General features: G+C 66.1%; 2 protein-coding genes across 7 annotated transcripts; both read right to left on the bottom strand.

Moving 5' to 3' along the window:
* Nucleotides 1-369: 369 nt before the first annotated feature.
* CYTH1 (cytohesin 1) lies at nt 370-15535 on the bottom strand. Of its 6 annotated transcripts, none has more exons than XM_064728277.1 (13): nt 15462-15535; nt 7316-7398; nt 6588-6652; nt 5917-5983; nt 5664-5782; nt 5293-5373; nt 5089-5201; nt 4862-5010; nt 4655-4767; nt 2302-2380; nt 2146-2217; nt 1680-1834; nt 370-1478 (listed from the first exon to the last, which is right to left on the bottom strand). In XM_064728277.1, the coding sequence occupies exons 1-13, from the start codon at nt 15487-15489 to the stop codon at nt 1400-1402; spliced, it is 1203 nt and encodes a 400-aa protein (XP_064584347.1). In that variant the 5' UTR covers nt 15490-15535; the 3' UTR covers nt 370-1399. The 6 variants fall into 6 exon arrangements, with proteins under 6 accessions (XP_064584347.1, XP_064584349.1, XP_064584346.1 ...); XM_064728279.1 differs by lacking the exon at nt 15462-15535 and adding an exon at nt 14512-14516; XM_064728276.1 differs by lacking the exon at nt 15462-15535 and adding an exon at nt 11701-14497 and having other exon boundaries at nt 2302-2378; nt 4656-4767.
* A 294-nt stretch (nt 15536-15829) lies between these two features.
* Nucleotides 15830-25612, bottom strand: USP36 (ubiquitin specific peptidase 36). Its single transcript, XM_064728926.1, has 20 exons — nt 25543-25612; nt 24916-25204; nt 24624-24848; nt 23771-23881; nt 23405-23507; nt 22748-22815; nt 22356-22426; nt 21939-22021; nt 21551-21671; nt 21155-21295; nt 20719-20819; nt 20355-20493; nt 19491-20150; nt 18850-18950; nt 17769-18272; nt 17404-17549; nt 16988-17152; nt 16637-16752; nt 16427-16559; nt 15830-16343 (listed from the first exon to the last, which is right to left on the bottom strand). Exons 1-20 carry the CDS (start codon nt 25543-25545, stop codon nt 16339-16341), a joined length of 3285 nt encoding a protein of 1094 aa, XP_064584996.1. The 5' UTR covers nt 25546-25612; the 3' UTR covers nt 15830-16338.
* Between the last annotated feature and the right edge of the window lie 530 nt (nt 25613-26142).

Here is a 26142-nt window from a genome sequence, read left to right as displayed (position 1 = left end):
AGCCCCCAGCCCGGTGCAGAACACGGTACCCGAGGGTACCCCCCGTCCCCACTGTGCCAGGTCCTCCACAGTGCCCGGAACGCCTCTGCCCAGCCAAGCCTGGTGCCCGCAGCAGCTGCAGCACCAAGAGCTGCCCCGGCCCGGAACAGAGCAGAGCTCACTGCCCTGTGCTCTGCACTGAGGCACCCAGGCACTGCCCTGGTGCCCAGGGCAGCTGGTGAGGCTCAGGGCTCACAAAGAGCCCCAGCACACCACAGCCTCGGGCTGGGAGGAGCATGAGCCCAGGCCAGGGCTGGGCACAGGGCAAGGGCTGACAGTGGCAGCGGACTGCTGCCCACCCCGAGCTGCACAGAGCACAGGAGGCCAAGGGAAGCGTGGTGCAAGTATTTATTTGTTGCTGATCTTCAGCACTAGTTTACAAGGCCATGGCAAATTAAAAAAAAAAAAAAGAAAAAAAAAGGTTAGAATAAAAAATCCTGCCCACCCGCCCCACTCCTGTGAGGCCTCTGCACTGAACCACCCACATACAAAATAATCTACAAGGAGAAAACTATACAGGAGTATTTACACCTCTGATAAATAGACTAATACTGATCCAGGTGCCTCCAGACCGCGCGTGGGGATGGGGACAGGACAAGACACAGGCGATTGTGAGGCAGAGAGAGAGCTGGGGCCACAGCCAGCCCCCAGCAGCAGCCATCCCGAGGGCAGGCTCCACCAGGGCACCATGCCACCCTGGCACACGGCCATGGCACAGGGATGTGCTCGGGCAATGCCACCAAGTGCTGCCACATCCCAGCCACGGCTCCCACAGCTGGGTGAGGGCACATCCCTGCCCTGCGTGGCACCACTGCTCGCCACCAGTCCCTGCCCTTCGTCCCTCCTGTGTCTGGGGACCACTCCAGTGCAGGGGTGGCTGGGAGGGTCCAAGGCAGCAGCGTGGGGACGCCCAGGACAGACCCAGGCCCGCTACAACGAGGGCCAGGAGCTGTATCTCTGCAGGGCTGACACCTGCACCCCAGCACCTGAGGCACCCCAAAACCGCCAGCTGCTCACCCTCCTGCCCAACACCCCAAGAGCGTCTGAGCACAGGGGCTGGGGGCCCAGTGCCCGTGGCCATGGCTTGCTGGGGGTCAGAGGCAGGGAGGTGCCCGTGGGGCTCAGGCCAGGGCTCCCAGGGGGGCTGTGTTCCCACCTGAGCCTCTGAGGATGCTGTCAGGTGATGAGGCAGTGATGGGGGCAGAGTCACTGAGATGCCCTTCCCTCCCCCCGCAGTAAGAAATGGCTAAGCTGAAGCTGGGCCCTGGGCCTCAAGGGCCAGCGTGCAGCGTGGCCCCCACCCCACATGCCCCCAGGACAGGGGAACACTTGGGCTGGCCTCGCAGGGCCAGTCTGGCTGCTAGTGCCGCTTGGTGGACGAGACCTTCTTCTTCCTGGCAGCCAGCATCTCGTAGAAGGGGTCCCGGCTGATGGCGGCCCTGGCGGGGAACAAGGGCTGGGTCAGGCCAAGCTGTGGCAGGGATGGGTGTCACCCGCCCGGCCTGGCCCTGGGCAGGCCCCTCTGTGTCCCTGGGGAAGCTTTCCTCCCCCATCCCTGCAGGATGCCCTGGGAAGCACCGTCCCCTTTAGGACAGCGGGCAGGCCCTGCTGTGCCCCCACACACTCCTCCAAGCACTCACTTGATGCACTTGATCCACTCCTCCTTCTCCTCGGGCGTGGGGGCAGAGATGCGATACACGGTGTGGTTCCCCTCCACCACGCGCCCATCTGCCTCTGTCTTGCAGGCCTTGATCACCTGGTCCTTGTTGTCAGGGATGTAGAGCTCAAAGCAGTTCTGGGAGGGAGAGAGCGCTCAGACAGAGCCCCCATTTCCAAAGGGGAGCCCAGACTGGGAGGGACAAAGCAGAGCCACACACCTGGCACAGCCACCCCAGCATGGCACAGAGGGACAGACACACCGTGATTGTCACCCCCTGGCCCTGCATGTGCCCCTGTGGCGACCAGCCCCGCTTTGATGAAGGCAGTGACCACTCTGGGGCCCCCTGCCCCTCCTGGGGACATCTCAGGGTGCTGCAACACCTCCCAGCTTCTCCATCCAAGCCAAAGCTGACCCCAAAGCCCAGAGGACACTCCCACAGCACTCACGGGCTTCTTTGAGTCCTCCACCTCACGGATGCTCAGGTTCTCCAGGGGGATGATGCCACGGGGCTCCTTATCCTGCAGCCAAGCAGATGTTGAGCTGTGGGGTGGGACACCCCCAGCGCAGCCCCTTCCCAGCTCACCCTGCAGGACACAACTCACCGTTGTGTACTCGAAGTAGTAAAGGCAGTTGTCTGTCAGGATGAACCAGCGCCGCTTCCACGTCTTCACCCTGCCTCCTGGGAGCAGAGAGGGCCAGTCGGGCACAGCCCTGCGAGCAGGGCCGGGCACACGGCACCGGGCCGGGCACACATGGCAGCTCGGGCACACGGCATCTTGGAGCCAGCCAGGCACACGGAGCCCCGGCGGACACACAGAGCCAAGCAGAGGCAGGCAGCGGTGGGCAGCAGCAGCAGCAGGCAGCGCACACCGCACCCACCCGAGCAGGAAGCGCACGGATGAGGATGGAGGCGAGGGCGGCAGCGCTCCCACCCAAACACACATCAGCACAGCCAGAGGAAACTGCGGCCAGGCAGCTCCCTGGGAGGACGCGGGGCTTTCTGTCCACACTGGCCACGGTCCTGCTCATCCTGGACCTCGGGTAAGGCAGACCCAAGGCCGTGGCCGAGCTCCACAGCTGCCAGCACAGCACAGCTCCCCCACCCGGCCCAGCTCCCCTCCAGTGCAGCCATTGCAGCAGCGCTGAATGCAGGATGAGCACCCACCCCTGCAGGATCCAGCATGGACACCAGGAGCCACAGTGCACACTGGGGGTCCTGCTCATCTCCTTCCCTGCCAGGAAGGCGCTGTGGCCCCTGCTGCCCTGTGCCAGCTGGCAGCCCACCCCTGGCCTGCCCCAGAGCAGTTCTGAGGGCCAGCACCAGTGCTCCCCGACAGCTTGGGGTGCAGGCATTGGAGCAGTGCTGGTGCCTCATGGGGACTGCTGTGAGCCCTTAGCACAGGGCAGCACGCAGATCGATCCCATCCAGCTCCAGCCACTTGGCACGCCCTAACCACCCGTGCACAGGCTGGGGCCCCTTCCCAGGACACCCCAAACCTGTGCCCATCCCTTGTGTCACCGGAGGCAAGGACCCACTGGCCAGGCTGAGCTGTCTGTGGACATGGTGGTGCACAGCTGGGCGGGTGGCAAGGTGCCACCGCAGCCCTGTCCTCCCCCGGCTGGCAGAGGAGGCCACAGGCCTTGGGGAATGCATGGCATGGGCAGGCTGGCACCCCACGTCCCTGCCTGGAGGTGGAGAGGGGCTGTCCTGCAGCAGGCGAGGTCCCCGGGTGTGTGGGGTTAGCAGCAACAGCAGCAGCAATGAGACTCATCACCAGCAATTAAAAACGCAAAGGAAACGAAGCCCCAGCAGTGTGAGCAGAGCAGGGAAGAGGGGTACGTACCTCCTGGAGTTGGGGGCAAGGAAAGGAAGAGCCAAAATCATGGAAACATATAAATGAGGGAGAAAAGAAAATTAAAAAAAAAAAGGAAAAAAAATAAAAAGAGGAACCCCAAAGCCCCCCCTTGCCCTGCGGGTCAGTGGGGCCGGGCTGCAGCAGGGAAGCTGTGAGGGGTTGGGCCAGCGGCAGGGCTGTGGGGGCTTGACTGCCCTGGCTCACTGTGGCTCTGTGGGATGGGGCTCCTTGGCTGCTGGGGACAGGGCCTGGCTCCCTCCACCCCCTGGCTGAGCAGCAGGGTCCTTCCCTGCCCCCCAGGGCAGCTGGGGTCCACAGCCACTCTCTGCCACCCCATCGGTGGTGCCAACCTGAGCCTGGGTGCGCAGGGCCCCTCCAGTCAGGGACAGGAGAGCCTGGGCTGTCCTGTGTGCCCCCAGCCCAGGGCAGGGAGCAGGCAGCTCTGGCTGTCCCCTCCCAAGGGCTGGCCACGAATCAGGAGTTCTGACCCCAGGCAGAACCCTGGGGAAACGCCCCACCGGACCCCGATCCTGCCAACGCCCATTCCCCCACCAAACCCGGGCAGAGGATCCCCCAGAGGTGCCAAGAGAAGCCACAGGAGCCAGGGCGCGGAGGCTCCGGCTGGGAGCAGGGTGCAGCAGGGATGCCATGCATGCTGCCTGCATGTGGAGCCGGGATGCGAGGTGGTAATGCCGTGGGAGGGTGAGGCAGGGCTGGTCTGTGGTATGGAGGGGACGCACGCAGCCTGGGGCAGCTCGCCGCTTGCTCCCGGGGGCCTGCTCCACATCCTGCTGTGACTCGGTGACCTGAGGGCCTCGAGGTCTCTGTGCTCTGACACCAGACCTGGTACCAGCTCTGTGCCCCGGGGCTTGCCCAGCCTAGAGGCAGAATCCCCCAGGACACCCGCCCAGCCACTCTGCAGGGCCTCATCACTCTGAGTCTGCTCCTGCTGCCCAGCCAAGGGAAGATGGAGGGCTGGATGTAGTGCCCTTCCCATGAAGGCTGTGCCTGTCTCTGTAGCCTCCTCATGCTCCAAAGAGCCAGGCCCAGGGGCATTGCACCCTGGAGACAGCCTGCCCTCCCTTGCTGCTGGCACTCACCGAGCTTCAGGAGCCAGCCCTCCCGGTCGGGGTTGAAGAAGGTGTGGGTGAGGTCATTGCCGTCATCCTCAGGGATTTTGAAGGGCTCATTCTTGATGCTCTCGTACAGGTTCTGGTACAATGACATGGAATCAGCTCTGCTTTGCCCTGCAGCCCCGTGCTGGGCCCTGCTCTGGGCCAGCTTTGCAGCCTGGCCTGGCCCTCACCTGGAGCAGCTCCTCAGGCAGGTCCCCCCCGTCATTGATGCCGCGGTTCATGGCGATGAATCGCTCCGCCGTGGGCTTGTCCTTCACGTTGGGATTGTGCAGGCTCGTGTTCAGCATGATGATGGCAAAGGACAGCACGTAGCAGGTGTCTGCAGGGGCAGAGGGGAAAGTCAGCTGTGGGGCAGGATGATACCAGGGGCTGGTATCTGTCTGGGACAGGTGCCCACCTGTGGACTGGAAGACACCAGGGTTGCACTGGCAGTACCGCTGGGCAAAGGCCTCCATCATCCGGTCAATCTTCTGGGCCTCCCCTGGCAGCCGGAAGCTCCACAGGAACTGCCTGTGGAGAGCCAGCTGTGCTGCTGCTCTGGGGGCTCCAGGGCCCCCAGCACCCGCCCTGGGCCACGCTCAGCTCACAGCCCCTTACTCACCGCAGCGCCTGCACAAGGTTGAGGTCAGTGAATTCATGCAGCTCCACGAAGGCATGCAGGACTTGGATGTTGAACTCATCCCTGTGGGAATAAAGCCAGAGCACGAGGGATGCATGATCAGCAATCCTGTGACTGCTGAGTGCCTCCAGTGTCCCTGCCCTTCTCCGGAGTCTACTCATGCATGGGGGAAAGCTGCTTGATCCCTGGTCTGCTCTGCACAAATCACCACTTGCAAGAGCCAGCCATGAACCGAATACCCCCAGCACCCCGAGTACCCGCAGTGAGCTGCCCTGTGAGCTCAGAGCTGCAGTGCCCCCTCTCTCAGGTGGCAGGAGCCCACAGCCCCCCCAGGAAAGCCGAGCCCAGCGCACCTCTCGCCCAGGTAGTCGCCGATGGCTGTCTTGTTGAGGCCCTCTCCCTTGTACAGGAACTGCGCAATGTCCTCACACGTGTTCTTCAGCAGGTCGTTCTCAATCAGGAACTGGATGCCCTGGAGGGGTGCAAGAGAGGTGCTTGGGGGTCTGTGGCTGCCCCCACCAGCCCCGGCAACCTGGACTGGGAGGTGGCAGAGCCCTGCACACCCCCAGAGGTGGGTAACCAGCCCTGCTCCCCACCCCACAGTACCTTCTTGGGATCCATGTTGAACTTCTTCCTGCCCATGGCCACCTGCTTGTTCCTCTGCATGTTTTTCCTGCAAGGCATGAAGCAGCTCTGAGCACCCGTCAGGGCCCCACTGGGGAACTGCACGGTGGGGAGGGTCAGCCTGGATTGAGGGGACCCAGGCCCCCATGCTGGGCCCATGGGGGACAAAGCCAACACACTGCTCCGTGTCTGCCCCACACCATGGCCTGGGGCTGCTCTCGGCCTGCCAGGCCCCAGAACAGAGCAGAGCTGCCACCCTTGGGGTGTCCCTGGGGTCCCCTGAGCAGAGGGGGTGCAGGCACAGCACCTGTCAGCTCACCCAGACACGGGCAGGCTTGGGCAGGCTGGCTGTGGCAGGGCTCTGGGGAGAGCAGGGGGGCCGGCAGAAGGGGACAGTCCTCATGCCCCACTGGGTAACTGGGAACGATGCTGGGAGTCAGCTCCCACCCTGATCCCAGCTGGCACCAGCTCAGAATAACAAAGCTCACCAGTGGCTGCAGCCAGACAGAGGGGCTGGGCTTGGAAAAACAGACCTGGGAGCAGCAGATCATCCTGGAATCCTGCTCCCAGGAGCTCAGGGCGCCTGGGAAAGCTGCTCACAGCAGCACCCGTGGGCTCAGCTGCCCTCGGGGGCGCCATGGGGCTGGACTCACCTCTCCTCCGTGGAGCCCAGGTTCTCGATCTCATTCGTCACTTCTGCTATCTCATCCTTGAGGCGCTGTGGGGAGAGGGGGCGCTGAGTCAAGGAGGTGCCTCCCCCAAAACCCCCCAGCCCTGGAGACAGCCCCACTCCCCCACAGCCCCTCCCTCCCTCCCTGCTCCCCCCACCCCGAGCGCTGCCCAGGGGCTGAACCAGCTCAGAGGGCACCGGCAGTGGGGCTGCCTGCCCCCCACTGCTAATCCCTGCCGCACTGCCACGCTCCCAGCATGCAGGAAGGAAGAGATTCAGAGGTTAACAAAATTACCCCTAATCCCTTCAGATCATGCCCAGCATATGGCAGTAATTAGCCTCTGCTGCCTTAATCGGGGACACGACTGACAGTGTCCCAAATGAGCCCCGACCTCACAGGCTCTTGCCAGGGCAGTGGCCTGGCCCAGATACGTGGTCCCTGCCCGTGCCAGGCAGGGGCTGGCACAGACTGGCACAACCGCACAGCCTGGAGCTCTGCAGGGCACAGGAGAAGGCATGGCTGCTTTGGCAGGGCAGGGACAGCTGGCTGCCACCCGGGACCCCATTCCAGCTGGGACCCTGTCCCCAGAGCCCCCCAGAGGAAGAGCTGTGGGGCAGCAGCACGAGGGGTCCTGGATGGGGCTCCAGGGACCGTGCCAGCCAGGCTGCTGTCCCTGGCCAGGGGAGCGTGTGGGTCCCTGGGTATTGTACCTGTATGTCAGCCAGCAGCTCCTGCTTTCGGCGGCGGATGTTCTCCAGCTCCTGGCACTCCTCTGGCGTCAGGTCACTGGGCACTGAGCAGAGACACGACAGGTCAGCACGTGTGCTCCTGGCAATCAGGCCTGCCAGGCTCCTGGCACAGGCTCTGCTCCCAGCCAGCAGCTGTGGGCCTGGCTGCAGGCAGGACGAGGAGGTGCTGGGAGGCAGGAGGAGCTGGGCTGGCGAGCAGTGTCCCCAGCCCCACACAGAGGCCAAGTGGCACCAACGGCATGAAAGGAATTCGAGGGCAAGGGCATCTGCTCCTTCAGACTGTGGCAGCTGCAGAGTGAGAACCAACACAGGCCCCCGCATCACCTCCAGCACTGCCCTGCCAGCCCTGCTGCCCCCCAGTGCCATTTCCCTCTGCTCTGCCCCAGCCGCGCTGGTGTGGGTGCCCATTCTGCTCCCCACAGCCAGGCAGCTCTGCTGTGCCCTGCAGCACAGCTCCACACCGACCTGCAGCCTGCAGGCTGCTCTGCTGCACCAGGTCAGCCCCAAACACCAACCAGCTCCTGGCAGCTCCCTCTGCAGTGGATTCATTGTTCTGGGGCAGAGCCTGGAGCTGGTGCAGCCTCCAGACAGACCCCACCTGCACACCATGACATCTACACCTTCCTGTCACCCTGGGGAGCCAGGCACCCCCTCTCCAACACCATCGCCCAGGGCCACCACATGGTCCCCGTGCTCCGGGAACATTCCTAGTGCTCCTTGGCGTGTGACCTCCTTGCTTCACGGTGACAAGGTTCCCATTCCTGTTCCCTCCAGTCCCCAAGGTCACTGCCTCCCTCAAGAGTGCTCCCAGCCCTCCTACTATGCTCCTGTCTCCCACCTGGTTCTGCGCGTTGCACCAAGGTCACCTGCAAGGACACCCAACACCTTCCCTCCAGTGTTGTCCCCAAGGGAGGTGGCAGCAGGATCTGCCAGCTCAGCTCTTGTGCCACCCCCACCTGCCGCCCTGGGGTGCTGGGAGCAGGCGTCTGTAGGGCTGTCCCCATCCTCCCTGCCCCAAGCGGGACCCCCTGACCCGCGAGGTCCCGTGTGCCACCACTGCCACCAGCCCAGACTCACCAGGGTCCCCAGCGCAGCCACTGCCCCGCGCCAGGGCCCAAAGACCCCGTGTGCCTCTGGACCAGCCCTGTCCTCAGCTGTGCATCGATTCCCCCTGCACCGCCTCAGTGGGAGCTCGCCGGGTGACCCTGCACGCTGAATCTCTGAGCTCAGCACTTCCCCGCTCTGCCCCGGCCCTGATCAGCTTCCTCCTTCACAGCCCCCTCCTGCTGCCAAGGCTGAGGCGCCTCGGCTTGCGACACCGGCCCTCAGACACGCCAACACTTCCCAATACTTGCAGTCTCCATGTCGGGGAGCCTGAGCCAGACAGGCCGGCTGGTGGCACCAGGTTAAAAGTCACCTACGGTACCAGAGCTGTGTGGATGCATCCCAGCACCTCCCGCCCGCCCCATTCTCAGCATTCCCACCGGCACCAGCCCCCACTGCCAGAGGGATGAGCCGTGTCACACCCGCTCATCAGACACAGAAACCCCCAAACCCTGGGCTCTGCCTGTGCCACAGGACCTCCTGCCCAGCTGCAGGACCCTCTTGTCCAGCCGCCAGACCCCCAGCCCGTAGGGAAAGCCAAATTCATGCCAGGCCTCAGGCAAGCCCTCAGCTCTGCCTCTTCCTGCCCACCTGGGAGAGGACAGGGGTTCCAGCCGGGGTCCCGGCGGCCCCGGGACAGGCGTGGGGCAGACGAGACGCTGCAGGGCAGCAGGACAGGGCGGCAGGGCTGCTCCAGAGCCCCGGAAGGTCCCTCCCCGGCGGAGGCTGAGCACTCGTGACAAGCAGCCCAGCCATGTCAGCAGCAGCCAGAGGAAGAGAAACCCCAGACGCAGGAGCTTTTCTGGGGAAGGAAGGCGGCATTAACCCTTCCCTGGCTCTGCACAGCAACTGCCCTGGAGAGCCCCAGCGAGCCTGGCCGCAGGCAGAGCGGTGCCGGGGGACGGGAGGCTGGAACACGCACTGGCACAGAGATTGCACAGGCACCCACCACACTGCAGGATCCCAGCACAGCCGGGCCTCCCCGCCAGTGCAGGAATGCGGGGGTTCTCCTGGGATCCTGTACCGGGCAGCAGGACGTGTCCATGGGGCTCACCCCGGAGCAGCACCCGCAGCCCCTCCGCACCTCTCCCGGAGCGCAGCCCCGCCGCACAGGGCTCTGCCGGCCTCGCCTCCGTCCCAGCGCCGCCCGCGGGCAGCGGGGCGCACACGGGGGCACACCCGGACCATCGGCCGCCCCCGCCCGGCCCCCCGCGCCCCGGCCCCGCTCACCGTGACCCTGTGCCCTCAGCACCATGGTGCCAGGGCCGTGCCCGAGCTGCCGTGCCGGGTGCGGACACCTGCAGCCGCGGTGCTTCCGCGGTGACTCAGGGCCCCGTACCAATGAGCTCCGCGGCCTCCCGGGCGTCATCCCGGCCTCGCCGGGAGCCGGCACCAGCACCACCCTGTTCCTGCCGCCATGAGCCGCCAGCACCTTAACTCCTGTGCTCCCGGCTGGGCGCGACACGGGCGCGGGGCCGCTCGCCCTCCCTGGCTCAGGGCCCTGTGCTGGGGTCCCAGCCAGGCAGGCCCCGGGCCGGCCCAGCCCTTCCTTCCTCGGAGCCGGCCAGGACACCCGGCCCGGCACATCTTGAGCGCAGCGCCGGGCTCCCCTCCCTTCCCCCCCAGCAGACCCCCGGCCCCGCAGCTCCCCCGTCTCTGCCAGAGCTGTCCACTGCAGGACCAGGCCCTGCGCTGGCCGTGGGACCGCTGGTGCCCGCTGCCCTCCCAGGCTCCATGGCATCGCCCACAGCGGGCTGGGACAGGAGCCATGCCAGCCCCCGCGGGATGCTGTTCCCCACTGTCTTGCCCCCTTGCTCTGGGGTGTCTGTAGGGACCCCACTGCTCCGCGCAGGACCCCGGTGTGGTGAGTCCGGGTGCTGTGGGGCCGTGCCTGCAGTGGGAGCGACCCCAGCACGTCCCTGTCCCCATCAGTTCCCTGAGAGGCTGCATCAGCTTCGGCTGCCTTGACTCAGCTAATTCCTGCTCAGCAGCAGGAGATGGAGACAGGGCACCCAGGATGCCAGCTATGGAGCAAGGGCAGGGTGGGCTTCAGGAGCCTCGGGGTGTCCTTCGGCCCCCTGAGCTACCGCAGCGGCCAGCCCTGCTGCCGGCCCACGCTGTGCCACGCCACAGGGACAACAGCCCCGGCTCAGGCAGGCCGTGGGGACGAGCCCAGGGTCTCTGCGTGCTGCTGCGGGTGCCGCCACCCCCACCCCTCGGTGGGGTCCCGTGGGGCCCCCAGAAACATCCTGCTTGTCTCCTCACACCACATCCTGTTTTCACCATGTGCACGCCCTGGCTTGCGTCAACCCCATCCTTCCCCACCGACAGCTGAGGTGCGTCAGGAGGAGGGTTTGGGGACAGGCCCTCCTAGGCTGCTGGACCCTGTGCTCAGGACACTCTCCTGCTTTTGTGCAGCCCTGCCCAACACCCCATTAACCCTGCTTCCCTGACCCAGAGCCCACCAAGGAACCCTGTCCACAGCCGCTACCTGTGGCTCAAGGCTCCAACATTCCCACGCACAGACCCCCAGCCTCCAGCACGGCTGGGTGAGCACCAGCTCAGCCATGTCTACAGACACTGTGCATGTGCAAGGGATTCAGCCAGGCAGGCACCTCACCTGCTCCCAGCACAGCTTATGGTGCCAGGCCTCGAGAGGAGCAGAGCCCAGCTCAGCCACAGGGATGGCCGAGGGGGTCCTGCAACCCCCTGCCCACTGCAGAGCTCCCCAGTCCCACAGCTGGGCGCGAGCCAGCAGGTCACAGGGGTGGCTGACCTTCAGCACACCCACAGCGTGACAGGAGCTGGGCTTTCCCACACAGACTTCCCTTTGGAGAGTGCCACCCTGCCCTCCGTAGCCACCAGCACTTGTGATGAGTGCGACTGAGCACTCACACATCCTATGGGGCAGGGCAGGGGGGCTGGGGCAGGACCTGCCACGGCCATCCTGTGCTGCCTGTGACCTCCCAGCCACCACCACCGGCTCCCCAACACCCCTGTCCCACCATGGCACCAGCTCCAGCACAGGGCAATGCCAGGCAAGGGGCCCGGCGCTTTCAGAGGCCCGAGCTTGGGAAGGCCGGCAGAGGAAGGAGGCAGAGAGACGGTGAGGACACTCTGTGCTGCTTTCAGCAGGAGCCATATGGAGCCAGAGCCATATGGAGCCGGAGCCATGGGCCTGCCGTGCCTGCTGGGGGATGGGAGCCCCGCGGCACAGAGGGGAGGGGGCACGCAGTGCCTACCTGCCTTGGCAGCCACCGAGGGGCAGAGGAACGCCTGGAAACTGGAGGCGCAGAGCTCGCTGACCGTCCCCATGCCGCGGGGGTCCCACGCAGGATGCCACCAGCTCCGGGAGGGCAAGGCAGGGACGGGCAGAGGTCAGGCAGGAGCGCACGGAGCCCGGACAGGTGCGCTGGCCGAGCAGCGGGCTCCCCGGTACTGGGCCGGCAGCCAGCGCCGAGGGCAGCTCCCCTGTGCCCGGAGCAGGGCAGCCGGAGCAGTCCCGGCTCTGCCTGGAGCCGGCTCTGGCTCTGGCTGTGCCAGGGGAGCTCCAGCCGCAGGAGCCCACGCGCCAGCCCCAGCCAATCCCCGCCGCACCGGCACGCCAGCCCGTGCCACCGCCGGAGCCACAGCGGGCGCCTCAAAGCCACTTGGAGGACGAGGAGTTTGGAAGTTGCCAGCAGCCCCCCTGGGCGGGCGGCCGGCCCCCGGCAGCCCCCTTGCCCCCGCGGGGGGCCGGCAGCGGGGTATTTTTAGAGAGGTTTTATCCCTCCGTATTAGAGCATTAAGCATCAGGAGCCGGCGGTCGCATAGCAACGAGCGCCGCATGAAGGAAGGAAGGTGCACCCAGAGAAGCGCGGGGGTGCCAGCACGGCCCCCGCTCCCGGGGCGCGGGGCCCGAGCCCGGCCCCAGCCCGAGGGGCTCAGCCGGCCCTGCGTGCCAGCACAAACTGACACTCTGGTCATGCCCCAGAGGTGCTGCCCGCTCCGCTGCGGCCCTGGAGCGCGAGGGCTCCTGCAGCAGGACCGGGGGTCGTGCCCTGGGATGCCAGGCTGCGGCACAGCTGTGGAGCTGGGGAAATGCACCACCCTGCCACCCTCCCAGCCCACAGGCACTGAGCAAACCCAAACCGGACTGACAGCTCCTCTCCTCAAAGCAGGAGCGATCCTGAGCGCAGGGCATGGCCATGAGTAACAAACCCCAGGGCCTGTCAGGGCAGGAGCAGCTCGACAGCTCCGCTCACCCGCCCCTGCATCCACCGGCATCGCTGAGCCAGGAGTAACTCGAGCAGGGCAGGCAGAAGCCCAGACGGGGCGGGCAATGGGGAAGGGCACCCTGGCAGGCAGGAGCAGTCCCTGATCCCTGACTGCAGAGAGGAGAAGGGCAGCTGACAGGGCAGCCAGGCCATCACTGCTGATGTGACTGACCTTCTGCTTTCAACACCACTTCCCCTTTCCCAGGGGCCAGAGCAGCAGTTGCCACATCACCAGGAGGCAAAAGGGCAAGCCAAGGGAGCCGGGGGCACAGGGGAGGCTGAGCTGGACACGTGCTCCTGCCTGGGCCTGGACTGGCATCTGGAGAAACCCCAGTGTGGCACAGGCACGTGGGTGCTGTGGCTGGGATGAGGCAGGGCCAGGTGGCCTCTCCCACACAGAGTGACCTGGATGCCTGGCTGGGTCCTTGCAGCCTGTCCAGGCAAGGTGGGGTGTTTACAAACCATAGATACAGCCCTGACAGGACTGCAAGTGTCACCAGCAGGGCTCATTGTTCTCTGCTCCAAACACCTCAGGAGAGGAACTGCCTCTGCCCAAGTCCCTGGCACTGCTCTCCAAGCCTGGTGCTACCCCAGCACTGTCTCTGCCTCTGACCTGGGAGTCCATCCCTGAGCTCTGTGCAAGAGTGGCTCCCAGGCTGGGCACAGCAGCTTGCCCAGGCTGACCCCACACTGTGCAAGGGAAGGGCTGGGGCACCAGCAGCAGCTCCCCCAGCAGCGCTCCCTGGTGCCCAGGGACACGCCGTGGTCCCAGCACGGGACAGCCAAGCCTGCACCAAAGGGGTGCCAGCACCCATTGGCAAAGCAGGATTTTGCAGCCTGGTGGCGAGGAGGGCAGGGACTGCCTGGGTGAGGAGCCCTCAGCCAGCCTGCGGCAGAGCTGGCAGCCCACCCTCCTTTGGGGATCCCCCACACCTTGCACAGCCCACCCTGCCCCAGACAGCGAGGGCCCCTGGCACAAGCTGCTTTGCTGGAGGCTGCATCAACCCTGCTTAGAGAAATCCCTTAATCCCCAGGCCAGAGTGAGCTGTAATCCCCTGGGGGCAGCGGGATTACCAGCACTGCCCAATCCCCCTGTCTCTGGGGCCAGCCTGAGCCGTGCTGGGGCCCAGCTCAGGACACGGTGCCAGGACAGGACTGTGCTCCCACATCCTCTCACCGGTGCTGCAGCTCGGCAGGGCAGGAGCAGCCAGGACGGTTCCCCGCCAGGACACCGCGTCCCCACGGTCCAGAGGCACCTGAGCCACGCCACTGCTCTGGTCAGTGCTGCGCCGGGGTGGGCTCGGTCTCGCTGCTGTCCCCACGGGGAGATGCTGGGAAGGGGGTGGGAGAGCAGCCCCGCGCCGGGCAGGAGCAGGGGGAGCGCACATCTGTGCCGCCAGCTGCTCGCCCTGGGATTTGCTCTCTGCCGAGGCAGACGGCTGCAGAGGGGCCGTGAGCCGTGGGGCAGACACTGGCGTCAGCACAATCCCACCACAAACAGACTGCCCGTCGGCTCCCACCACGCTCCAGCCTCGCAGAACGTCCTTGGCTAAACCAGCTCAGCTGAAGGGCTCCGGGGCAGGGGCTGTGCTGCCCCAGCACAGGAACAGTGGGGTGGAGGCGGCTGTGCACTCCCTGCCTTCCCCGCGGCAGGATGAGCGGCACATTTCTAATGCTGAGAGATGACCCGGGATGTCTTCCAGGTGATTCCGGGAAGCACCGAGAGGCTGCTGGCAGAACCACTCCCCACAGCGCTCTCCTGCTAATGGGCTGTGTCTGACAACACCCGAGCCAGGCCGCAGCCGCCGGCACCTCCTTATCTCACACGGCGAAGTCCTCGCAGGCCAGCACTGTCACTTCTGGGCTGGAACAGCAGCTCCTAATCGGCCGTGTCGCACAGCTGGGCAGGAAACCGGCCGCGAATCAGCACTGCCGGCAGCGGCACTGGGCTGGCACCGGCTGCTCCCAGGAAGAGCGGGCACCAGCACGGCTCCGGCACCGGGGCCATGGCCCCAGACCTCACCCAGGCTCCAGTCTCCCCTTAGCAAAGGCCCTGCCCAAGGAACACCACCTGCCGACACACGGCACCGGCCTGGGAGAGACCGGGCACAGGCAGGGCGTCCCTGCCCAGTCCCGCTCCTCGGCACCGGGAGGAAGGAACGCTCTGCGGGCACGGAGGGCGGAATGCACGGGCCTGAGAGCGGAGACCCTGCAACCGCTGAGCCACCGGGGCCCGCCCGGGAGCGGCTCCGGGCACGCCGGGAGCGCCCGAACCGGGGCTGTGACATTCAGCAGGAGCCATCGCGGCCAACCTGCCCCGAGCGCTGCGGGGCCGGGCTGGGCAGTGCCGGGGGAGCACCGGTGCAAAGTGCGAGCGGCGGACGGAAGGCGTGCGGGCAGTACCGGAGCTCCGCGGGCCCGGGAGGGCGGCCCGGCGGCGCGCCCGCCCCCCGCGCTACCGGCGGGCACCCGGTGCCAGTTCCGCCCGGCGCTTCCTCCGCCGCCGCCCGCACGATGCCGCCAAGGCCGCTCTGTCACTTGCGGCCGCAGGTCCCGCCGCCACCGCCGAATCCCCGCCCGTCCCGGAGCCACCGCCCCCGGTCCTGCACCTGGGAGCGGCCCGACCCAAGCGCGCCCCGCCCGGGAGAGGCGCCGCCGCCCAGCGGGGACCACGGCCCACCCCAGCACCTCGCCCCGGGCCGGGTGGGTGTCCCAGAGCCCCCCGCCCGCCCCCGGCCCGCACTGACCGCAGCCGCCGCCCTCCTCCTCCTCCATCCCGCCGCCGCCGCTCCGGCCCCGCCCGCGTGACGAGCGCGCCGCAGCCGCCACCACGTGACCCCCGGAGGGGCGGAGCCTGGCAGGCCCCGCCCTCTGCCGCCCGTCCCGGTGACCCCTCCCGGTCCCGGTGATTCCCTCCTCATCCCGGTAACCCCCACCCATGCCGGGGTTTCTCCCCTCCCCGTCCCGGTGATCCTCTCCTCCCCGTCCCTGTGACCCCCACCCGGTCCCGGTGGTTCCTCCCCATCCCGGTGATACCCCCCCGATCCCGGTGATTCTCCCCCATCCCGGTGCCCCCTCCCGCCGCTCGCCCCTCGCGATCGCAGCCGACCACGGCCGAGTGTCAAAGACCGGGATTTATTCAGTTCCATCCTTCAGTTCCCGCAGCCCCGGCAGCGCTCCGGCCCCGCAGGGATCGATCCATCCCCCGGTGCCCCCGCGCCAGCGCGGGCCGGGCCGACACGGGCCGGGGGAGGCTCTCCATGAGCTGGTGCAGGGCTGGGGCGCCACGGAGTGAGGGCCGGTGACGGCGGCAAAGGGGAGGCACAGCAGCACGGAGCAGCAGGGACCGGCTTGAGGCACTTGCCAGGAGCCCCCGCAGGCGCGGGCTGGGGCAGGGGGGGACAGGCACGGAGAGGATGATGAGGAGCCCGGCCGAGGCAGGCTGGAGGCGAGGCAGCGTGGGCAGGCTCCTGTGCGGCTGGAAAGCAGCTCCCCGAAGGAGAAGGCACAAGCCCAGGGCTGTGGCTCTATTCCCTCCCCTCTCAGCTCCACCGCCAGCTCCCAGGACAGCGCTGCCCTCGGTCCCTGACCCGGGACTGCTGCTGAGCAGTGGGGATGCAGATGTCAACCTGCGAGGAAAGAGCAGAGTCAGCCCCCAGCAGGCTGCCAGCCCCAGCCCCAGGCTCGCTGTGCCCCCTCACGGCTCACTCACCCGAGAGCCGGTGGCCCAGGCTGGCCATCTTGGCAGGATGCGACATCAACCAGAAGTTGCGCTTGTTCTGCAACTTCTGGAACGGATTTGAGTCTCTCCTCCGCTCCTGCTTCATCTTCTTCATTTTCTTTACCTGTGCAGAGGTAGGAGAGCGCTCAGGTCAGCGTGCAGAGCCCCAGCCTCCTCCACCTGCCCCAGGCCAGCACGCACCTTTCCTTTGTCGAACTCCTGGTCCCACTCGTCAATGACGGTCTTGCTTTGGGCCAGGGCTGTGTCCCGAATGGCATCCTGGCTCACGGCCGAAATCTCACCCTGCCACGTCAACACTGCAGAGCAGTGAAGTCAGCAGAGGACCAGGCTGTGCCCTGCTGCCCCAGGCCCTGCCCCGAGGCTGGAGCCCCTCGCTGCCCACCCTGTGCCAGCCCCATGCCCGGCTGCACCTGCCCGCCTGCACTGGCTGGGGGGGCTCAGGCCCTGCAGAGCTGGGGGGCTCTGCCCCCACCCAGGGCTCAGGGCAGGGGGCCTGCATGGCTGTTTGCCCACCAGGCGAGCCAGGATTACCTTGTTTGCCGTAAGCCTTGTCCAAGGAGTTCTGGAGCAGCTTGTCCACCACGCTGGACTCGCGGCCCTCAGGGGCTGTGCCAGCCCAGCTGCTGGCCACAGGGCTCGGGGCAGCCAGGGCGGGTCTCTCATCCCCAGCCTGGCTGCCACTGGGACGCGCTGCCACTGCAGAGAGAGGCAGGGTGGGGGTGAGCCAGGGGGAGCAAGGGCAGCCGCCGTGTCCCTCCCTCCCCAGAGTGATCCCATCCCAGCAAACACCATTTGGACAGACAGGTCCTCATGGCCGAGGGTGTCTGGGCACACAAGCGCCTGTCCTGGGGGTCAACCAAGGGGCCTGTCCCCCCCTCCTCCTCCTCCTGGGCAGACCGGCCGCGGGCTTGGCGCTGCCAGGCACCAGACAGGGCACAGGGTCACACCTGGGGTGGTGGCAGTGGTGGCAGGGACGGTGCTGGCAGCCAGGCTGCTGAGGCTTTCCATCCTCTTGCGCTTGCGGTGCTTGTGCTCTCCAGCCTCCACTGGGCTCTGCTGTGTCCCACAGGGCTCTGGCTCAGCTGTCCTGGAGCTGGGGAAGGCAGCAGGGTCAGCTCACACCAGCCAGACCAGGGCAAGAGAGTCTGAGCTTCCCACAGAGCAACAGGGCACAGAGACACCTGAGGTGAACCCACCCACAGGATCAGGGGGTCAGCTGGATGGACACTGAGGAGCATCCCACCTGCACAAAGGTGAGAAGCCCTGACTCAGGAGCCTGACCTCAGGTTCTCACATGCCCCTCGTCCCTCACCTGTCTGAGGACAGCACTCCAGAGCTGCACTCTTCTGTCTTCTTCAAAGGGCTGTCTTTGCTCCTGTTCTTCTTTTTCTTCTTCTTCTTCCTCTTGAGGGGTGAGGCTGGCTCCATGCCCAGGCCAGTACTGGGCTCTGGCACATGTTGCGTGGGCCCACTCTTCATGTCCTGACAGGCCAGACCATGGCAGAGACCCTCGTGTGCCCCCTCCTTCCCCACGACAGACACCAAGTCCCCTGGAGCAGCAATTTTCTTCTTGGGGGGCCTGGAGTCTTTATCAGCGGAGTCCTGAGAGGCAGTGCCCTCCTTCTTGGGGAGCCTGGACTCTTTGTCCTCGCAGCCCTCTGGAGAAACAATCCTCTCCTTCTTGGGAGGGCTGGAGACTTCATCCCCGTCCTTCACAGCCTCAGCACAGGGGCTCTGCTCTGTGCTACGGTGTTTCCTCTTCCTTCGCCTCCTTTTGAAGGAACCCTCCGGCTGTTGGTGGCCAGCCCCCGTGTCCCTGCCGCCAGAAAGGAGGAGGTGTGAGGGGTGGGCAGCGGAACCAGGGGTCAGCAGCGAGGCTGGGTGCTGAGCAGGCAGGGTGAGCATGAAGCTGAAGGCTGACTTTTCAGGACTGGGAAGGTCAAGAGCAGATGGGGACAGGCTGAAGGCCAGGAAAAGAGGCTGATCCAAAAGCCTGGAAGCCCCTCTCTTCCTCCCTCCCCTGAGAAGCAGGAGCACAATACCCAACTGCTGCCATATTGCCCACAAAACGGGAATCAGATGCTGCTCTGCAAGCACTCACAGGTCCCACAGCACACTGGGAAGGACTGGGTGCTGCTGCAGCCCATGCTGGTGCTGGAGGCTACGAGGGACACCCAGAGCAAGATCGAGACCAGGCTGGTGCCTCCTGATCCCATGGGACACTAGTACGGGCTCAGGGCCTGCAAAGCTCCCTCCCTCTGTGTGCCAGCTCTTCTCAGAGCTGGAGCAAGCCCTGCCAGCCCTGGGAACAGAGAAGCTGCTGCCAGGCCACACGGATGGAGCCCCCACAGCCTTCCTGCCATGCGGGAGCTGGCAGCAGTGGCACTGCTTACCTGGACTGGCCCAGAGGCCCGGGACTGGAGGCAGGATGGGTGCCTGAGGGCTGGGGCTGTGCCTGGTGCTCACTCACGCTCACCTTCTGAGAGGCTTTGCCCTGCAGTTATTGACACAAATAAAAACTTGGCCGTCTAACACCAGGGTTTCCATGAGCCAAGAGAAAAAGGGGAGCGCAGAAAAAGGGAAGGAGAACAGACACAGACAGGGGCAGGGAGGTGGGGGTGGGAGAATCAGAAGCATGTTCAGTTAGAAGAACAAAGGAAAAAAGGAGAGAAATTTAAACACCTGGAACTGCTGGCACCCTCCTGAGCCCCCTCACTGCCTGTGGAGGAGGCTCCCGCACACCCTCCTCTGTGCCATCACCCCCTGCCACTGACCCTGGGACAGGTGACACCAAGAGGGTGCCAATGCCCCCCCCCACTGCAGGGACTGGCACAGTCACCCCTCCGTGCCAGGCAAGCGGGCAGGAGCCATCCCCTGCATCACTCAGGGATGTGGACAAGAGCCAGGCCTGACCCAGAGGGTGGGAGCAGCCACCACAGCCTGGGCTGGAGCTGGGGGCTCTCCCCACCCACCCACCCCTGCTCAGGAGGCACAGGGTGTCAGCTGGAGCCCCTGGGCAGAAGCTCAGACTCACCTGCTTGGCTGAGAGCTCCGGTTTCCTGGCCAGCAGCGCTGCCGTGGTGCTGCCCCACTGCAGGGCAGTGCTGCCCAGCGGGGAGGGCTTCACAGGGGCTGCCCCAGGGCTTCTGGGGACAGCCAGGTCAGAGTCTTTGGGGACAGCCGGCTTGGTGCCAGGGCCAGCAGGGAGGGGGGTGCCACAGTCCCTTCCCTGAGAGGGGCAGAAGCTGCTGGAACTGCTCCGGGCCCCGTGGCTCTCCTTGGCCAGCTGCCCTGCTGTGCTGCCCCAGGAATTCTTCTTCAGGGTCCTGGCCCCGCAGGCACTGGTTTCCTGGCTGGACTTCAGCAGCTGGGATGAGGTAGGTGCCTTCTCACTGCCCGAGCCCTGTGGGGGCAGCCCGGCTGTGGCCCTGCACATGGCGCTGGTGGCATGGAAGCCTGCTCTGGGCATGCCAGGTGCCTGCGGCTTCCTGGGCCTCTGGCCTGTGTCACAGCCCAGCACAGCGGCCTCGTGGGTGCCTTTGTGGGGCAGTTTGGATGATGGGGTCTGAAAGGGAAGCTTTGACAGAGCAACTCCGTTTGTCAGCTTTGACCCCATCCCAGGAGAGCTGCGGGCAACAGGGACTCCAACATCACCTGGGGCTGGCAGCCCCTTCCCCAGCAGCTTGTCTTGTTTCTAGACACAGAGAAAGAGAGAAGTTCAGTGAGGAGAGCCACAGACACAGTGATACACCCTCCCCATGCCCAGCCAGGATCCCTGAGTTCAGCAGGATCAGGATCTGCCCTGCACAGCACCCTCCTGGTCACCCAGCCCAGCCTGGCTGCAGCCCCAGGGCCCGGGGAGCAGCAGCTCCTGGGAGCACCAACCTTCAGGACTCACCGGGCCCATGGGTGGCACACACAGGGTCCCGTTAGTGGCAGGTTTCTTCACTGGTTTGGAGTCACTGGCAGGGCAGCTGGGTGGGCTGAAGGCAGCCGTGGCCACGGGCCCTGCTGAGCTCTTCCTGGGGCTGCCCAGCCTGGGGAAGGCAAAGCACATCAGCCCTGGGGACGTGGGTGAGCAGCACACACGAGGAAGGGGAGGCTGGAGGAGGTGAGGTGCTACAGCAAACCATGGCAAGGGGCTGGACCCCTCCCTGCCACCCCTACCATGGGCAGCACACACACACACACACACACACATACACACACTTGGGGCTGCTTGGTCAGGGTAGGGGGCCATGAGGCACAGGGGGCTCTCTCACCTCAGGTAGAACAGCACATAGGCCTGCTGGTTGAGAACCACCTTGATGTTGCTGGGGTGCACCTCGTGGTCATTCATTCGATACCACTGCCCATTGCTGGCCTGTGGAAGAGAACATGGAGCTTGGTCAGGCTGTGCCTGAGGAGAACAGGGTCAGGCTCTGCCCAGGGAACCTCCTGGCCTGCAGAGCAGCAGGAGCAGCACCCACCAGCACAGCTCCTCTCCCCAGAACCCACAGATGGCCCAGGGGCAGGCCAGGGAGCTCTGTCAGGGCAGACCTTCATGTTTCCTGCAGCGGAGCACAGTCCGTGCCCCATGCCCAGTGCTCCACACCACCCACCCTGCCGAGCACGCTCCTTTCTGCACCCTGAGGGGACCCACAAGCACCTCCCAGGCCCCAGCCCAGACAGGGTGCCAAGGGAGCATCCCGGGCTCACCTTCACATAGCAGAAGTAGTGCCCAGCGTTGCAGCTGTAGCCAGAGTGCACCAGCACTGCATAGAGCCCATACGTGATGGGATCGCCCTTGGGCTCCGACATGTACGGCCGGATGTCCAGGATCTCAGGGTACCCCACGTCCTGTGCAAAGAAGATGTCTCAGGAGCTGCCATGGCTTTCTTGCCAGAGCAAGAGCAGCTCTGCTGTGCTATGAGCCCCATTTCTTGAGGGAGGGGCCCTGCCCTCCCCAGGCAGAGGCTGTGGTGAGGAAGATGCCAGGATGAACCCAACTTCCCCCACTGGCAGCAGGACTGCACCAGGACCACCTCCCACCCCACTCAGGGGCAGGACCTCGGGCCAGGACACAGCCCTGGCTGTGGATCACTGAGCTCTCACCTTGGTGATTTTCCTTCCACCGGAAGGGCCGCAGCTGCCAAAGCGTTTCAGTGAGATGGTGAGAACGTTGGAGGCTCGGTGGATGGTGAAACGTTTGCTGGCTGGCACTTTCTTCCTGCACCTGCCCAGGAAAGCTCAGGCTATTCAAGCTGTTCCAACATCCACATGGCTGCCTGCCCTGGCCACGCAGCAATGGCAAACCCGATGGGAACGGTGCTGCTGGCACCAGGCACTGCTCCAGACACCTCCCCACGGCCATGCCTTTGAAGACAAGGCAGCTGAGGGGCAGCAGGCTTCATCCCAGGCCCTGCACCTCGTGGTTTAGCCAGGCAGCAGGCACAGCAGCCCTCCCACAGCTCACCCATGGACCCCAGCAGCCCAGACTCACATGCTGCACCTGTAGGCGTTGTCCCCACCCAGCTGCTCTGGCTTCACAAACAGCTCCAAGGCCCGCACGATGTTTGCGGCTCGCTGCAAGGACAGGGCGGGGGTCAGCGCACCTGGGGCCTGCCCACAGCACAGCCCCGCTCCCTGCAGAGGCACTGGCCCCGGGAGAGAGCACACAGCACAGGGAGCAGGCTGCCCCAGGGCCCTGAGCCCGGCACGGTGTGGTGGCTGCTCTGCCCCAGAGCACCGCCAGCCTGCACTGAGGGGTCACGGCTCACGCTCAGGCCCTGCTCTGTGAGACAGGCAAGGAGGAGCAACAGCAAGGGTTGCTGCCCTCCTGCCAGCAGGTCAAGGAGCCTCAGAGCAGGAACAGCCCCCTCAAGAGCAGAGAGCCCCATCCCCAAGCCTGCAGCAGTACCTCGACCTCCAGGGTCACGTCCAGGTAAGGGTCGTAGGTATCCGAGACAGTCTTGCACTCCAAGCATTTCACTGCAAAGGAAGAGCCATGGGCACACCCTGGCACACCCCAGCATGGCACACACAGCTGCAGTGTCCCCCCAGCCCAGGCATGGGCTCTGGGAAAGCAGGTGATGCCAGACCGCTGGGAACAGCTCCCTGTGCTGAGGGCAGTGAGCTGGGGACCCACAGCTTGGGCCCCACAGGCAGTGGCTTCTCCCACTGCCACACCAGGGGGGGTGACCCACAAATGCTGCAGGACTGACTGACTGCAGCTCTGGGTAAGTTAAACATGTGAGCCGTGTTCCCAAAGGGTTTCCCTGCCCAGGCCCAGCCCAGGCTGCTGGTACTCACCACGGGAGCGCAGGTAACCGCCGAAGATCTGGTGAACCAGAGTTGTGGCCTGGGTCTGGCGATCCAGCCTGCAGAGAGACAGCAGCACAGATCCCACACTGCAGCAGCCAGCCCTGCTGGACCCCTCAGGACAGCCCCTCTCTGTTCTGGCCAGTGGCTGGGCTGCGGGAAGTCACAGCCCCTGCCACACTGCTCTCCCTGTGTCCCAGCTGAGGGGTGACACCAGGCTCCAGCACACGCCTTTCTCTTGAGGAAGCAGAAGCTCCTGGCTGGAGCTCAGAGCAGAGGCAGAGCTTCCCAGGACAAAGGGCCTGGGGGAAGATGCCCTTCTGCAGCCACAGGGCTGGGGCTGAGCTAGCAAGCAGGCCTGTATCCCTCAGCAAGTGGGATGTGATCCCAGCCTGCAGCAGCCTCGGGATTTGGGGGCAGAACTGCAGCTGTGCCGAGGTGGAGGAGTCAGCAGAAGGTGAACAACAGCCCAGAGCCCTGTCCCCGAGGGGCAGAGCTGGACCCCACACCCGAGGCCCCTGGAGCCAGAACCTCCCCACAATAAGGCTGACCTGGGGCACATGTTCACTCCACAGTCCACTCCCGTGAGTGCAGGGGACCAGCAAGGGAACAGCAAAGAGCAGTGATGGGCCAGCAGGCCCCACATACTTGGTGTAGCCATTCAGGCAGGCCTTCTGCATGGCATCGATGGTGTAGCGCAGGAACTCGTGTGCATCCTCCTGCCTGCCGAAGCGCAGGTTATGGGAAATCTCTGCAAGAGAGGGAGCGCTCAGCACGTGCTGCTGCAGATGCCATCCCTCCCTGCCTTTCCTGGGGCTAGGGCTCTGGGCTCTGAGTCCCCTCAACCCAAACCAGACACCAGACTCATGTCACAGAGGAAGCCCCTGGCAGCCCAGGAAGTCTTCAGGCACTCCAAGGCTCCATGAGCCATCTCAGTGGAGCTGTTTGCCGAAACGTGCCCCAGTCCCAACAGTTCTGCTCCCACATTAGTCACGGGGGGTCAGCCCTCCTTACTCTTGAGGTCTCGGATGATGGAGAGTGGCTTTATTGCATTGCCGCTGTTGGCAAAAGCCTGAATCGTGTGGTTCTGCATAGTGCACATCATGCAGAAGCTTCCGTGGGCACCTGGAGCAGGAGAGATGACACAACGTTGGGGACAAACCCGGGAGAGATGGAGGCAGGACAGGGATCTCTGGTCCAATACAGCAAAGCCATGCTCAGCTTTCCCTATGAGCTCAATGCCACAGGAGATGGGGACCAGCTCATGCCATCCCAACTGGCATGGCCCATATCAGGAGATGGGGACCACCCTGTCCCATCCCAGCTGGCACAGCCCATCCCAGGAGCAGCCAGGGCAGCTCCCCAGATGAGACAGCATTCACATTGAGAGAAAACAGGACCCAGGTATGCACTGGAGCAGCCCACAGCTCGGCCCTGAGGGGCAGATCCCGCAGGCAGTGCTATGGATGGGGCTGCAAGGTCTGTGTGCTCCCCACAGTGACAGCTCACAGCAGCGCCTGCCACGCTGCTCTTCCGCACTCCCCACAGTCAGGGGCTACTCGGGACCCCCCAGCTGAGCCCCCAAGAAGCCAGCAGGCCCCATTGGGCCCATCTCAGTCCTGGCTACACCCAGCAGAGACAAAGATGCCAAGCTTGGGAACACTGCTGTGGCCAGGAAAAGGGAGTAGGACTCAGGAACAGCCTCTTGACAGAGAAACAGGCAGAAAGGAGCAGGGCAGGGAAGGTGTGTCCCGGTATCTGCACTCCCTCACAGAGCCAGGCACAGAGGCGCTGAGAGCAGCACTGCGAACAGCACAGGCAGACGCTGCTCGTCCCTCCCGGCCCCTGCCCCGGGGTCCCCACTCACAGGTGCGCCCGTGCTCCCGGGACAGCAGGTAGTTGGTGAGCGGCGGGGTGTAGGTCAGGCACTGCAGCGCCGAGTTCAGGAAGCAGGTGTTGCCCAGGTTGCTCAGCCCGGCGCCCACTCTGTGGACCCGCTCCCACTTCATGGAGAGGCTGTGGGCCGGGAAGAGCACCTTCTGCGGCGGGGGGATCCCGTCCCCCGCGGGCCGCGGCGGGGCATGGCCGTGTCCTGCGGGGAGCAGGCAGAGTCAGCCGGGGCAGGAGCGCGGGGGGATCCCTTCGGCCTCTGCACTCACCCGGGGGGTTCTGCGGCCGCTCCGCAAGGCCGCCGGTGACGCCGAGGGGGCGGCCGGTGGGCTCGGCCCCGATGTGCTCGTACTTGTGCCGCAGGTGGCCCAGCTGCCCGGCCAGGCCGCGCCGGGCGGGCACGAACTCGATGCGCTGCTGCAGCACGGAGCGGGCGGCGGCGGCCAGCGGCCGGCCCAGCTCCGCCGCCGCCTCCCGCCGCCCCGGCTCCAGCGCCTCCCGCAGCTTCTCCGCGATCATCGCCGTGGGCGGCCGGCTCGGCGGGCCCGGCGGCCGCGCCTGCAGAGAGGGCGGAAAGCGGCGGCTGAGCGGGGGGCACCGGCCCGGCCAGGCCGCTCCCGCCGCGCTCCGGCTCTCAGAGCAGCCGGCCGCCGCCACGGCCCCCTCGGCGGGTCCCTGGGCCGCCACAGGCACCGCCAAGCCCCCGCCGCCACCCGCGGCCCCGAGCGCCGCCGCCGCCGCGCGGTCCCGGCCCGGCCGCCGCCATATGCGGCCCGGGCGGTGCCGGCGCTCCGCTCCGCACGGGCGGCCCCGCCGGCAGGGCCGGGGAGCGCGGCGGGACGGGGGCGCAGCCCCCGCGTCCCCGGGCCCGTCCCGCCCGGCCCGGCAGCGCTCACCATCCGGGTCCCGCCGTTCGCACGTGTCGCCACACCGCCAGCAGCTCCTTCCGCCCGGCCCCGCTCCGCCTGGCCCGGAGCCGCGGCCGCCCCGCCCCTTGCTCGGCAGAGCCAACGGGGACACCAGCTCCGCCCGCCCGCTGCGAGCCAGGCGCGGCCGGAGGCAGGACCGGCTGCCGAGGGGAAGGCGGCCGGCAACGCCGCGCCCACAGCGGACGGTCCCAGCAGGGCTCGTTTCCACGCGGACCGGCCTCCACGCGGTACCCGGGCCCGCCCTCGGCCCCTGAGTCACGGCCCCGCCCGCTCCCGCTCCCGGTCCCGTCGCATCCCGCCCCCGGCGCTGCCGCCCGCATTCCAGGGTGGGCCCGCAGCAGCTCTTCCCCTCCTGTCCCGTTCCCTTCCCTCCCGCGGGCATCGCTTCTCTCCGCTGCCGAGCAGGGCCGGCGGAGGCCGGGAGTCCGGTTGGGTTTGGGGGGTCCCGGCCGAGCCCCGCAGGGCCGAACCGGAGCAGCGTCCCCGCTTCCCGCTTGCCCCGGAGCTCCCGGCACGGACCCTGCCCGGGTACCGGGGCGGCTCCAGCGCAGGACGAGGAGACGGAAA

Source organism: Zonotrichia leucophrys, chromosome 18 (genome assembly GCF_028769735.1).
Source record: "Zonotrichia leucophrys gambelii isolate GWCS_2022_RI chromosome 18, RI_Zleu_2.0, whole genome shotgun sequence".
Classification (NCBI taxonomy): Eukaryota; Metazoa; Chordata; class Aves; order Passeriformes; family Passerellidae; genus Zonotrichia; species Zonotrichia leucophrys.
Note: the sequence above shows the minus strand (reverse complement) of the source record. Positions and strands in the feature narration are given on the sequence as shown.